General features: G+C 46.3%; 1 protein-coding gene across 2 annotated transcripts in view; it reads right to left on the bottom strand.

The window, feature by feature from the left end:
• TTF2 (transcription termination factor 2) overlaps positions 1-14,490 on the bottom strand; it is a 45,453-nt gene that overhangs the window by 4,044 nt on the left and 26,919 nt on the right. For both annotated transcript variants that reach the window (XM_062192048.1, XM_062192047.1), the window contains exons 12-22: positions 12,851-12,956; positions 10,812-10,993; positions 10,020-10,173; positions 9,626-9,717; positions 8,872-8,954; positions 8,376-8,509; positions 7,472-7,642; positions 3,828-3,886; positions 2,892-3,042; positions 2,237-2,319; positions 525-599 (exon numbers count right to left, since the gene is read on the bottom strand). In XM_062192048.1, the coding sequence (XP_062048032.1) occupies positions 525-599; positions 2,237-2,319; positions 2,892-3,042; positions 3,828-3,886; positions 7,472-7,642; positions 8,376-8,509; positions 8,872-8,954; positions 9,626-9,717; positions 10,020-10,173; positions 10,812-10,993; positions 12,851-12,956 (1,290 nt within the window). The remainder of the gene's footprint in view (positions 1-524; positions 600-2,236; positions 2,320-2,891; positions 3,043-3,827; positions 3,887-7,471; positions 7,643-8,375; positions 8,510-8,871; positions 8,955-9,625; positions 9,718-10,019; positions 10,174-10,811; positions 10,994-12,850; positions 12,957-14,490) is intronic.

Raw genomic sequence — 14,490 nt, 5'->3', positions numbered from 1 at the left:
CAGACCAGGGAACAGCAGTGTGTTGATGTTAACACCTTCACTTTGGTCATCTTTTTTCATGGTTATATAAGAGATAGGCTTTATTTTTAGGAAATGCACACTAAGGTTCTTAGGAATAAAGGGGCATCATGTCTACAACTTACTTTCAAGTAGTCCAGAAAAAAATTTATGCACACATGCACATATAGGCAGAATGTGCAAATTTCTTGTACTATTCATGTCACTTTTCTGTGTGTCTGAAACTAAAAATTCAAAGCAAAAAGACAGAGAAGAGGATCCTTGCGTGGGCCACCTTGACCGAGACACGGTTTGCCATCACACACAGATGTGTTCTTTGGCAGTGACCAACTCCAGGCTTGGCCTGGTTGCTCCTCTGGCTCCTGAGTGCCGCTGGCCTGAAGGTGGTGCCTCAGGAGCCTCGGCGGTAAGGTGATCACGGTGGACCTCACCATCTATTACAACACTTCCCAAGAAAGACCTGCAGCAAAGCAGAGCTGGGAGGGGCCGTGGGGACCTTCACTTGCCTGTGAATGACAACATCTTTCTGCTGCCCGACTCGGTAAATCCGGTCACAAGCTTGATCCTCCAGTGATGGATTCCTGTCGGAGAGAGTAAAAGCTCAAAGGTGCTGACATCCCAGGCCAGGGGTGGCAGACAATGGCCTAGGGGCCAGACCCAGCACACAGCCAGTTTTTGTGTGATTCTTGAGCTAAGAACTTAAGAAACCAAAGCGAAACACAAAGAATATGTCACAGAGAACTATGTGGCCTACAAAGGCTAAATAGGCCCAAGTAAGACTAGTGAGAAATCATCTCAGACTCTAACAAGAAATTGGAGTCAGACTGTGCATAACTGTTAGCACCTACCATCAACTGACAATAATAAGTAACATAGGGGGAAGTCAGTATGCAATTCTGGTTCTATTGTATTCCAGTTAGCTGGATGACCTTGGGCAAGTTACGTAACCACAAGGCTCTGGATTTCTCCCGGCAAATGTGAAGGCAAAGAATCTTGAATACTCACCTTTCTCACACTTTTGTATTCTGTAATTCAACTAAGGAGACTTAACTTGTTTCCTTCTTTATAGAGTCTCATTATCGCTCCAAATCAGGCTATTTTACTATTGAACCCTTATATTTTGTCCTATCTTATAAACAAGAATATCAAATTAAAATTTAACCAAGTCTACGAAATCTAATATCTAAATTATAATGAGTAATTATAATTTCATGAGCTATATTATCATTTTTATTAGGTAATTATATGTAATTATTTGTCAGTCTTTAGGGAAATTGTTTTGAAGGTTGGATAGTTGCAGGCTAACTCAAAAGGCACTGATATCATTTTCTTGGTTATCTTTAGTTGAAGAGTGTAGCTAAATTGTATATAACTTTTCTACCACCTGTTAACTATCAGCGTAAAAGTAATAAAAAATGAAATTACCCCCCCCCCCAAAAAAAAACCACCACCTCTCTAAAACCCTGGATGACATTCTCCAACTCAAAATCATGTAATCCCTGTATACTTTCTCCTCTCTCAGACGTAGGGGAACCCAAGTCAGACACAACATTCTCCAGGCTGGCCTGTTTGTACCAATTTGGGCTTCCTGGAGACTTCAACCAATGACAATCCCAAGCAGTGGTGCCTGCAGCCCTTGAATGGTCCAATTAAAAAACCAGACACTGGTGCTAAGAAGACTTTCCCCTAGCAACGCGGGAACTCAGCCATCCTCTATCCAGGAAGGATGTCTTGTGCTCCTGGTATGGACATACATGCAACAAAGCCAAGGGCTATGTATTTAGTGGATTTCTAACATAATTAGAAAATTCTTTTTCCTTTGGAAGTAACGCTTCTCCCTCTTCTTTAAGATTAAGTATCCTTGGATCTCAACAAATATGTCTGGAATACAGGATTCTGGAGAAGAGGTAAAGCTAGGTGATGTCAGCTCCTAGCCAGGAGGAAAGCTGTGCCCCCAGTTTCCATGGCAACAGATTTGTTACATTAACAATAAAGTGAATGAACTATTTTCAGTAGTCATTTGAAGCCTTGCTTGCTTAGGTCAGCTAGGCCTTCACTCTGCTTAGGAATGCTTCTAGACCTGTAGGCACTGAGGCAGCTCCATGACACAGAGCTCCCTCACCGTAGGAGCACTCTCATCAGTAGTCCTCACCACCCCTCTAGCCCACTGGCCTTCCTGCCATGCTCTGACAACTCAAGAAACATCCAGCATGGTTACCAGTGCATGTCCAAAAGAAAGAGATGGTTTCCTCCAGTCAGGTTTAGACCAACACCTCCAGCCAAGAGAGAGATCAGCATAACCTTCAAAAGGAAACACACCATTAACTTTATATAGACTTGTTCTCCCGAACATCTCTCTTCTGCCTCAGGTTCAAGTCCAGGATCAATACAGATGAACAATGTCTTCCATATCAAATTTCCTTCAGCTTTTTTTTTAAATGTCACCACTGGCAAATCTTTTTTTTTTTTTTTTTCCAAAGATTTTATTTATTTATTTGAGAGGCAGAGTTGCAGAGAGAGAGAGAGAGACAGAAAGGTCTTCCATCAGCTAGTTCACTCCCCAAATGGTTGCAATAGCTGGGGCTGGGCCAGGCTGAAGCCAGGAGGCAGGAACTTCAATTTAGTCTCCCACATAGGTGTCAGGGTCCCAAGCACTTGGGCCATCTTACACTGCTTTCCCAGGTGCATTAGCAGGGAGCTGGATCAGAAGCAGAGCAGCCAGGACTCAAACTGCCACTCTGCCATTGCAAGTGGAGGCCTAACATGCTGCGCCACAATGCCAGCCACTAGGCTGTGAATATCTTTGAGTTACTATACACTCCCTGCGAGCTATTTGTTTCTTATTATACAGCTCTGATGTGAGCAGCTCGTACCTGAGGGCCACTGGAGCGGTTAAACGCCTCCACCAAATCCATTCTCTGTTTGGGGTTGACGGAGCCATCGATGGTGGCGTAAGTCAGGCCGTGCCTCTTGAGGTGCAGTGCTACAACTTTCAGCATGCTGGTCCACTGAGAGACAATAACACTGGAAAGAAGGACAAAACTAAAACCCACACCTCCAAAATACACTCAACAAACCCACTGCAGGCCTTTAATGCCCTTGGCATTCTGCTGCCCATGGGGAAAGGCATCCACTGGGGTCACAGTATCAGATTCTAATGCTTTTAGTTATTTCTAGGTCTAGCTTTGTTGTGTTGATATCAGAAAAGAAAAAAAAAAAAAAAAAAGCGGTAGCTAAAGTGACAACCCTAGCCCTCCTTTCATCCGGGGGCCCCGTGCTCATGCAGAGACCTGTGGGCCCACAGGAAAGGGACATCGGCCCCTCCCTGCACCAGCCAGAACAGCAAGCTGCTAGTGCTGCCCTGGCCCCAGGCTGTGGTGTCATTAGTTTTACATTTTCAGATGTAAGTATTTCATATACACACATGCAGATGTAAGGCAGCCAGGTAAAGCATAACAACTGATGAAACAAACCCCCAAGCATCCAAGCACCCCGATCAAGACGTCACCAGCCCGGCTGGAGCGCCCTCACTGATTTTCCCGCCACACCCCTGCTTTGGTTCCCATGCTTCTCTCCTGTAAGTTTCTGCAGAAGCCTGGCTCACCCTGACTCTCAGGGATGGCCTCTTCAATCTGTGCCACAAATATTTTAATTAGAAATCACAGGGCATTTGTGCTATGACCTCAGCGCTCTCTGCTGAGCACGACTCAGGTCCTTGATGTATAAAGACAGGATTTGTGACTATCAGCAATACCAATTTTTCATACTTAATTACAACCAATATCTGGATAATGAAATAATTCACATACCTCTTTTGGGACTTTGAATTGCTTCGGATTGCCTCCAGTTCTGCCAACAGAGATGCTATCTGGGAAAAGGTCACATTGACAGTGTAGTTTTAAATAATTCATTCTTCTCCATCTTCATAGCTAAATTACTCAGTCTCCTGGATTGCCTCTATGCTCTGGTCTGGTTGTTTTTATTTCTTTGCATTTATTTGTTTGAGAGGCAGAGAGACAGAGAGAGCTCCCATTCACTGGTTCACTCCCCAAATGTCTGAAACCACCAAGGCTGGGCTTGGGCCAAAGCCAGGAGCCAGGAACTTAATCTAAGACCCCCACATGGGTGAGAGGAGCTCAGTCACTTGAGCCAGCACTGCTGCCTTCAGGGCGTGTATTAGCAGGAAGCTGGAGTCAGAAGCAGAGCCAGGAATCAAACCCAAGCATTAGGATGTGGGACGCAGGCGCTTTAACTGCTAGGTTAAATGCCCTTCCTCTATGTATCTCTATTTCACGTTCCTCTCTGCATCCAGAAGGCTATTTCTAAACTGTTTGTCAAGTCACTTCCCTGGCGGAGGCCCCTTCCATGGCTTCCTGCTGAGGATAAAGCCGGAGCTCCTTAAAAAATGCTGGATCATGGGGCAGGCATGCTGACACAGCAGGTCAGGCTGCCACTTAGGATGCCCACATCCCATATCAGAACGCCAGTTTGAGTCATGGCTTCTCTACTTCTGATCTAGCTACCTGCGAATGCATCCTGGGAAACAGCAGATGATGGTTTAAGTGCCTGAGCTCCTGCCACCCATGTGGAAGGCCTGGATGGAGTTCTGGGCTCCTGGCTATGGCCTGGCTCAGCTTAGCTGTTGTGGGCATTTGGGGAATGAAGCAGTGGATGGAAGATACCTCTCTGTCTCTGTCTGTCACTCTGCCTTGCAAATAGATGAAAAAAAAGACACTGAAAAAAATAATAAAATCACGTTGTTCACTTTGAAAAGAAATAAAGCTAGATCCCTCCTTTCTGACCCCTGCTCACCTCCCATTATACCCTTCTCAAACGACACCTTAACTATACCAAATTCTACTTTCAATAAGCCACACCTCATCTCATCTTTGCCCATTCAGTTCTCTCTCCCTGGAACAGCTGTCTCCATGTCCGCTTAAGGTCACTTCTTCTTGGATGTTTTCTCCAACCCCAAAGTATGGATTAGGTGCCCACTGCCTCTGTACTATTTCCATTATCACGGCTCCTGTCACACCATATACTAATTGCTTATTAATCTTGTCTTGCTTCCTAACCTCAGATGCTCCAAGAAAGCAAGGGCAGCACATGTCTGGGTCCTTGCCCACAGTACCTTGCAGGAACAGAGAAGGTATTGTCTTAACATTTGCAGAAGAAGGTGAAAGCATTTTTTCTACTTTAAGACCTACTCCAGGGGCCAGTGCTGTGGTGCAGCAGGTTAAAGCCCTGGCCTGAAGAACTGGCATCCCATATGGGTGCCAGTTCTAGTCCTGGCTGCTCCCCTTCTGATCCAGCTCTCTGCTATGGCCTGGGAAAGCAGTAGAAGATGGCCCAAGTCCTTGCGCCCCTGTACCCATGTGAGGGACCCGCAAGATGCTCCTGGCTCCTGGCTTTGGATGGGCGCAGCTCCATCTGGGGAGTGAACCAGCAGATGGAAGACCTCTCTTTCTATCTCTACTTCTCTCTGTAACTCTGTCTTTCAAATATATAAGGTAAATCTTAAAAAAGCAAACAAAAAAAAGACCTACTCCAAACACTGCTGAGGAAGAAGAGGACCCAACCAGACTGCTGAAGCTCCCCAAGCAGCTCTCCGGGTATTTACCAAAACCCGAGGACGCATTCAAGTCCACATGGGGCCTGACTCGGAAGGCAGCAGGGTTCACTCTTCTGACTGCTCTTATGAATGACCTTTCAAGGCCTCTAAAGGGCCTGGTGTGCATCCCCAGAAGGGTGGAGGAGGACAAAAACTGCACCAGGATCGATCAGGAGACAAATATGAGTATAGTTCATGTCCTGCCACCACATGGAACCCAGGTTCCTAAGAAATAAGGAGATAAACTCTGAGGGACCCCCAGGATCCCACATGTTAGGCTGTGGGATCCTAGAGAGTGGCAACCTAGAGAGCTCCACGGCATGAGGCTGCGTCAGTCTTAACCAACATTCTGACGCTGGGACAGAAAGCGCAACACAGGACTGCACCGTCTGAAGAGGCAGGAAGAAGAGCAGGTGCACTTCTCTCTTGGCTCCCGCCAGAGCACAGACACTGAAGACACTGGTGTTTTGCCAACTTGGGTGGTGGAAGGTGCCGTGATGCACGTGAAAAGGCTGGAGGGCTGGATTCATTGTTCATGAGATGGGGTCAGATTCTTTTTTTTTTAATAATTTATTTTAAGATTTATTTATTTATTTATTTGAAAATCAGAGTTACACACAAAGAGAAGGAGAAGCAGAGAGAGACCGAGAGGTCCTCCATCCGCTGATTCATTCCCCAACAGCCACAATGGCCAGAGCTAAGCCGATCCAAAGCCGGGAGCCAAGAGCTTCCTCCAGGTCTTCCACACGGGTGCAATGGCCCATGGACTTGGGCTCTCCTCTACCACCCTCCCAGGCCATAGCAGAGAGCTATATCGGAAGTGGAGCAGCTGGGACTCAAACTAGCGCCCATATGGGATGCTGGCACTGCAGGCGGCGGCTTTACCCACTATGCCACAGCACTGGCCCCTGGAGTCAGATTCTAGTGAGAAGATACCTTCCCTATTTCAAACAACCTTAAGCAGTTTGAACTATCGCTAATGGGCTTACAGTAAGAAGCCTTGTGAATGTTACTGCCCGAGTATTAAACAAGGAGCACTAAATTATTTAACTCAATAGCTGGCTCTAAAAGCCCCAGAATGTGAACTCCGACCACATGCGGTGCTTGTTAGGTTTCTCTCTGTTATCCACAGCAGAGACCCAGGTAAATGCTTCAGAATCTTAATTAAAAGGCATTTCTCTTCTTAAATGATACCATTCTCCTGGCAGTGACCTCCTTTCCTGTTACAATTTTTTCAAAAAGCCTTTCAAGAGAGAGGCTGAGACTAGGAATGGACAAGCCCGCTTTCAGGGCATGCAGGGTCATGGCGCACATTCCAAGCCAACAGCAGGGCAGGACTCAGGTTTCAGCAGAGCTCAGGCCTCCTAACTCTGCGGCCTTCAAAGCGCTGATGAAAATAGAACAGGGTGACTAATGAAGACGGGAGGTCATGTGGGAAACAGCCTGCACAGAGGGAGGCCTTTCAACAAGCCACAGCCATGGGCGCTCACGTGCATTACACAGTCCCGAGGGTCAAGGCTTTTTGGTTTTCCTTTCAAGCTTTCCCTAAACAAATTGCTCACTCCCTTAGGCCCGTCCCTAGCTTAAACGTAGCAGGCTCTTCCAGTGATCCATGACAGAAAACCTGCCTCCATGCTGGCAGGTGCTGTCCCATCTCTCTCTCTTAATGCCCACTCTGCAATAAAGCTTCCGGGTTATTCACGAAATGACATGAGGAGCTGATCAGCCAAGTCTGAGAGTTCCAGCGCTGGGATCAAATGGCTGTGAGCCACTTGAAGTGCCTTCATACGGGAAAATGCACAAGGGTTCCAAGTCCCTACCAGAACTCGGTGACACAAGTACCTTGGTGCTCTCGCGTGTGTCTTCAAAAAGCTCCACCTTGAAGCAGGTGCCATTAAGGGAAACCGTAGGCGATGGGACTGGATCATGGAGTTCGGACAAGGTCAAAGCGCTGAGCTGCTCTTCCAGGGAGAGGACAAGGCCTTCGCTCTTCAGTTCTGTCGGGTCCAGGGCCTGGGCAGGATGAAGAGCAGGGACAGGAGCAGTTGGGCAGCTGAGGAAGCAAGACTTGCTGCTTGCTGATGAGGTTCTCGTCGTATGACATCACACACGGCAAGATGTCTCAAAATTCCTTATCAGTAAACCCCCAGAGAAACCCTGGTCCTGTAGGTTGTTGTTTTTTTTTTTTAACCACATTACAGATAAAACAAACGATGGAACTTTTTTTAAAGAATTGCCAGATTGCATGAGTCTGTATTTCCCACCTAAAGCAACATAGTCAATTAAGCTGTTGGTAGTCAACACACACCACCACGGATCCTGGAACATACTTCCCTTTCCAGTGCAAAGGTAACTTTTCACTTTCTGTAATTACTTGGGTTTTACACATAAAAGCCTACCTGAATACTACCTGAAGGCAGAAAACACCAATAGCTAAATTAACTTGGTGACATTCTGAAACACCAAAAAGCATTCAGAAATGGCTTCCTTTTGAACAAAATGCCATTTTCCATTCTAAAACAAAGTTTGTCTAAAACAAAAGAAACAATAAGAATACACTGTTCTCATGCCATGGGAATTCTCAAGATTAATAAGATTGACAGAATAAATACATGCCCCCTCCTCTTTGCCCCACCAAGAAACCCAGAACAGCGCTTCCCCTGGCCCAGCAGCCTGGATCCCTGCATGGGAGACTGAAACTGGTTTCTCCAGTGGCTTCTCTGGGCTAGGAAGGGACTCCTCTTACCGACTTCAGTAAAGAAAGATGACAGCAACACTGGCGGAGTCTCAGCAGCTGGGACAGTATGTGGACGGTGCTGGACCTCGGTGAGTCTGCTGCCATGGAGGATCCTGGCCCACTGGACCCAAACTCCTGGGCCACTTCCAGGAGGGAAAACAAACCACAGGATTTAACACAGACAGATACCGGGAAGACAGGGAATGATGGAGGCTATTTTAAACTTGTTGGTATTCAATAATATAGTATAGTTATAACTCACTTCTAGACCAAGTAAGCCAAGTGAAATACTGGTTTTCCTTATAAACTTACTGTATTTTAATGAGGCAGATTTACAAGATAATCAAAAAGAAGTTTTGATCACTAGGTATGGCAAGTATATTTCACTCCAGTTTGAGGTTCCTTGCTAAGGTCAAATCTCTGACACCAAAGATTCATAGCTCCCATTTCGGTTACGTTGCCCATTGTTATCGGCCTTACGTATTGTGAGCATTCCACAGCTTACCTCTGCTGAACGGATTACCAGGACTTCTTCCTGATTGGCTGCTTCCACTCTCATGTCTTTTTAGATAGGACTGCAGAGCTGACCTGCCTCACATCAAAAAAGCAAAGCCATGGATAATGTTTGCTAAGATCAGACAGGTTTACAATGGCCACTCCTCCACTGTGCTTGTGCCGGGGCTTTGGCAAAGTATAGCAGTGGACTTATTAAATGCTGCCAGTCCCATAGCAAGCATTGGCCAAAGGTAACGCCCAAGAAACAATTATTTTAAAAATCTAAGCCATTTTTCCAAATGAGCTAATAAGTATAAGGTAAGAAAACAGAAAAAAAAAAATACATCTACATTGGAAATGAGAGGTATCAGGTGGGAGAGAATAAAGCTAGAATTCGGAGGACAAGAGCTCTAGAGAAAGTGCTAAAAACAGACAATATGAAGGATAGCAAGGCAGCTTTTTAAGTGTCAGTGAGATGCTGGATGACAGGTCAAAGGTCAGGTTCAGTGTATATTGTCCCTCCCACCCCCCGTGACATCTATGCCAGGAAGTCAATGAGGAATAGGCTCAAAATAGACACACAATGGGGGAAGGAGGGAGAGAGGAAGAACCAAAGGAAAAAATAAAAGAATACAGATACAAAACTTATCAATAATAACAGAAAAAAATACAGTTTTTGGAAATTTGACCCTTGATTCACTTTTCATGAAAGATAGGAATAAAGCAACAAAACCAATGAGAAGGGGCTTCTTCATTGCACATACCTTGATCTTGCAAAAAAGACATTGTAAACAGTCTCTTCATCTTCGGAAAGCTTTAAATGGTGCAACTGAAATTTACGCTGGGGCAGGGTCACCTGGAAGTGAAAAAAAAAGAAAAAAGAAAAACTGGCACAAAGCTACATAAATTAACTGAAATTTGCAAAGTAAATTCCCCAGATTGACACCGGCAACCTAGCCAACCCTGGGGGAGCAGCTACCACCCTTGCCTACACACAGACCCACTCTGACACACAGCACAAGGGCGCTGTTGTAACTGAGGCACCAGACACAACCTGGGGGCTCCAGGTTCCGGAAGCAGAGCAGACAGCTGCTGTCCAAGCCAAGTCATGCACCCCCTTCCCCTGGCCGCTGCGGGGGCAGGAACACATCTGATTACCAAAGGCCTGCCAGAGGAATCCAGTTGGTCTTTTGTTCTCCTCAGCAAAAGGCTCTTGGTTAAAATACTTAACCGTTCTCCTCCTTTCTTTGAACCATTGTCAACCTGACTTTTCCACAGATTGAAATCATCAAATGGAGAACAACGAAGAAATCTTTTGTGTTGTGGACGGAGGGCGTAGAGTGGGGAAGGGGAAATAGGGGAGAAAAGAGTGAAGGTTCAAAGTGAGATACAATATGAAAAATAAATCAGATTTTCCGTTACATCTGTCATCCGATCGTTTTTAAAACTGCATTTCACAGCAAAGCTCTCTGTTAACCTGATCAAAAGGATCCTAGTCAATAATGAAAACCACATTCTAAAAATGTAAGATTTCCCATTAACAATGTCTATATCCTCACAACAGGACATATAGCCAGTAGTTAGAATTTATTCCTAAAGCTTCAAAGGTTAGCAAAGACATTCCACATCCTGTTATGGGCTAACTTGAATAATAGGAAGTATTTTAAAATCAGCATTCTTTTCTCTTTGCTTCAAATAAACTGGAGGGCAGCCCCAAACATTCACTGGACTAAAGAAAGATGACTTTTGTTTCCCTTAATTCCACCTGTCCTGTGTTTTTGCCTGTGTAGGGGCTGGATGTAATCAAAGTCCTATATCAGGCAGTCAATCCACAGATCCCATCTCATAAATATTAATTCTCCTGCTCTCTAAAGGTTGACAGCCTTGCCATCTGCTCCATGAGATCATCTGGCACACAATGGAGTCATCATGAGATAGGAAGTTACTCACTTCAGCAGGGAATACATGTCCAACAAGTTGTTCTGAATGGGGGTTCCAGTGACAGCCCAACGGGCATGCGCCTTCAGCTTACACACAGCTATGGATGTTTGCACGCGGGGATTCTTAACATTGTGAGCTTCATCCAATATGATCCGAGCCCAGACTACTCCAAGCAAAGGTGTTGAAATGCCCTGGAAGAAACACAAGGGGAACCCAAGAACAGTAAGGATGATGTACATATCTTCAAGGAGATAAAGAGAAGTAACAAGCAGATATTGAGGATTCCCTTTTAACTTCAAATTTGCTAAGATCAGCTACACTGAATAGGAGCTGAAAAAGCAAGAGTAGGGAACAGGTGTTTAGCGGTTAAGACACTCATGTACCACATCAGAACGCCTGGGTTTGATATCTGACTCCAACTTCCTGCTAATGCAGACCCGGGGAGGCAGCAGGATGGCTCAATAACTGGATTCCTGCCACCCATGTAGGGAACTTGGACTGAGTTCCTGGCTCCGACCTCCAGCCCTGCCCTGGCCCCAGTTCCAGCTGACCTTTATGGGAATCTGGAGGGTAAACCAGCAGATGGAGCTCACTTTCTTCTCTCTCTCTCTCTCTGGCTTTCAAATTAGTTATTTATTTATTTTTTTCACAAAAAAGAAGCCAAGAGTAGGAATACAGTTTCAAATCAATAAATAACTTGAAAGTCTCAGTCCTCGAGCTTAAGATGCCAAAGAATAAAGGATTTTCTAGAAAGTTTTCATTTATTCTCTCAGGCCACATTTGAGCAACAGCCGAGGTAAGGACTACATTGTGCTGAGTCTGCAAATTCACTCATTCAATAAAATATTTAGTAAATCTCACTAAGAGTCCCTACAACCGCTCTAAAGGTCTACTTCTAGACGTAAGGTACTAAGCCAGACATAAAGGACATTTCCGACTCAAGAAGCTCAGACTCCAGCAGTGGGGACCCAGCTGCACTTGTCCACACTGCGTCCCTGACCGCTGACACCGCATCGGACACCCTGCGGACGCTCAGTACTCGCTGAACAAATGCAGCGCCACGACCTGCGTAAACACAAGGTACTACAGGAGGCATTCACTCGAACTGTGGTAGGGTGGGAAGAGTAATCCAGACAGGATCCTGAAGCAGAACAAACAAACATAAAACTACCCTAGGAAGAGGGGTGGAGACGCCCTCGCACTCAGAGGGAGAATGAGGGTAGGAGAGTGTGCAGAGCCCCGCGGGGAGCTCCCGGTGGGCACAGGGTGTGGGAGCGGGGAGGGCACCTCAGGGAAGGCAAGGTCATCAGGACCTACTGCAGCATGTACAGGAATGCTGAGTTTACCCTGAGAGCAATGGCTAGTCCCTGACAAATCTGGAAAAGTTCTTTATCTGGGGGAAGTCAGATCGGTCATAATCTGGAGAAGCCTTCTAGAGATCTTCCCAAATACAGAAGTCTCTGAACACCTTATTGTACTAAAGAGCTCACACAGAAGATCAGTCCTTGGATGTCACTGAATCTCGGGAGGGGGAGGGGGAAGCCCTCCCAGTATTCACAGCACACAGCTGAGATGGCCTGGGACCCACTGGCAAAGTCTGAGGGGTCTGTGGCTATCATTCAGCTTCTGGCCCATGGGTAGCCCTGCTGTTTGCAACTGCTTTTTCTGGCAAGCAGAGGAGAGGCGGGAAATGATATCTTAATAGCAAGATAAAAAGTGTATGAGACTATGTCCCAAACACTCTAAAATAAAAACAGCAACAGGAGGCTTCCCTATATTTATGTACTACCACCACACTGCAATGTAGTCATCTCTGATTCTAAAACATAACTGAACACTGTGCCGAGTATCAGCCCTATCACTGAGGTGGCTATGTAGAACGTGAGATTGGACACAGGGAGGAACCAGTCGTTTCCACAGGAAGCACAGCTGCAGCATTCCTGCCCTCACAGGAAGGTACCTTTGCCACCTCCAAGGCTACAAAAAGACTCCCATCACGTGGTGTGTGGCTTAGAAGACTCCACCTCCCTACCTTCCCCAAGCCTCACCTCCACACTGAGCTTTGCACCTGGGACCTCGCCCTCTTGCTTCTTTGTGGGAATCTCCTTGGCCACAAGGCTATAGGTAGTGATCACGACGTCGTATGTCGAGAGGCTGCATAGATACAACATAGAGCAAATGGTAAACAATCCCTCTACGCCCTGGGATGATTAGAGAGATGGAGATGATCTCTTCACAAAGATGCCTATGGCTGGAAAGAGCAGCATTCGTTAACTTTTGTCTCTCTCTCTCTTTCTCTCTGTCACACACACACAATGTTGGAGACATTAAATTCCCCCAGTTGGCTTCCCTATCTCTCACTTCTGATCAATTTTACAATCAATGCACCTCACTATAGCTAGACTAGCCTCCCTCTTCCCATCTAATGAGTCAGAAAAGCAAATCTCTGGCTAGTGGGGGTATAGCTCAGTGGTAGAGCACTTGACTGCAAATCTCTGGCTAGGGTCATATTAAGCTGGACATGCTTTGACCACAATAGCAGGTAGGATAGGGTTGGGAATACACATTTAATACTGATTTGAGATGGATGACTCTACAGTCTCAGGGAAGAAAGAAACCCTCAAAGCACTGTTCACTTTATACCATTGGTGCTTCCCGCAGCCCCACCCCACCAACCTCCATGCCCCCAGCCCACTCCTCTACAGTGGATTTGTGAAAACCAATTTGTTTGGCTTTCACATAAGCTTTCAGTTTACCTTGCCTATATTCTTTACATGTAAAGATTCTTAATTGAAGCTTAATATTGTATATTTCAGAGAACTTCAGTCAACATTTTTGATAAAAATGACATGCCTAATTCCATGAGACAGCAAGGTCTACAAGTTGCCTAAGGATCACAACAAGCAAGAATAATCAGGAATGATTACAATCAGTCAGCCACAGGTTGAGCACCCCAACTCAAAAATCTAAAACACAGGCCGGCGCCGTGGCTTAACAGGCTAATCCTCCGCCTTGCGGCGCCGGCACACTGGGTTCTAGTCCTGGTTGGGGCGCCGAATTCTGTCCTGGTTGCCCCCTTCCAGGCCAGCTCTCTGCTATGGCCCGGGAAGGCAGTGGAGGATGGACCAAGTGCTTGGGCTCTGCACCCGCATGGGAGACCAGGAGAAGCACCTGGCTCCTGGCTTCAGATCAGCATGGTGTGCCGGCCAAGGCGGCCATTGGAGGGTGAACCAACAGCAAAGGAAGACCTTTCTCTCTGTCTCTCTCTCTCACTATCCACTCTGCCTGTCAAAAAAAAAATCTAAAACCCAAAATGTTCTCAAAACTGACACTTTCTGAGTGTTAACATTGCAAATTTTTTTTTTTTTTTTTTTTTTTGACAGGCAGAGTGGATAGTGAGAGAGAGACAGAGAGAAAGGTCTTCCTTTTTGCCGTTGGTTCACCCTCCAATGGCCACTGCGGCCGGCGCATCTCGCTGATCTGAAGCCAGGAGCCAGGTGCTTCTCCTGGTCTCCCATGAGGGTGCAGGGCCCAGGGACTTGGGCCATCCTCCACTGCCTTCCCGGGCCATAGCAGAGAGCTGGCCTGGAAGAGGGGCAACCGGGATAGAATCCGGCACCCCAACCGGGACTAGAACCCGGTGTGCCGGCGCCACAAGGCGGAGGATTAGCCTGTTAAGCCACGGCAC

Source organism: Lepus europaeus, chromosome 5 (assembly GCF_033115175.1).
Source record: "Lepus europaeus isolate LE1 chromosome 5, mLepTim1.pri, whole genome shotgun sequence".
Classification (NCBI taxonomy): Eukaryota; Metazoa; Chordata; class Mammalia; order Lagomorpha; family Leporidae; genus Lepus; species Lepus europaeus.
The sequence above is the reverse complement of the archived record's forward strand: the minus strand, read 5'-3'. Positions and strand labels throughout refer to the sequence as shown.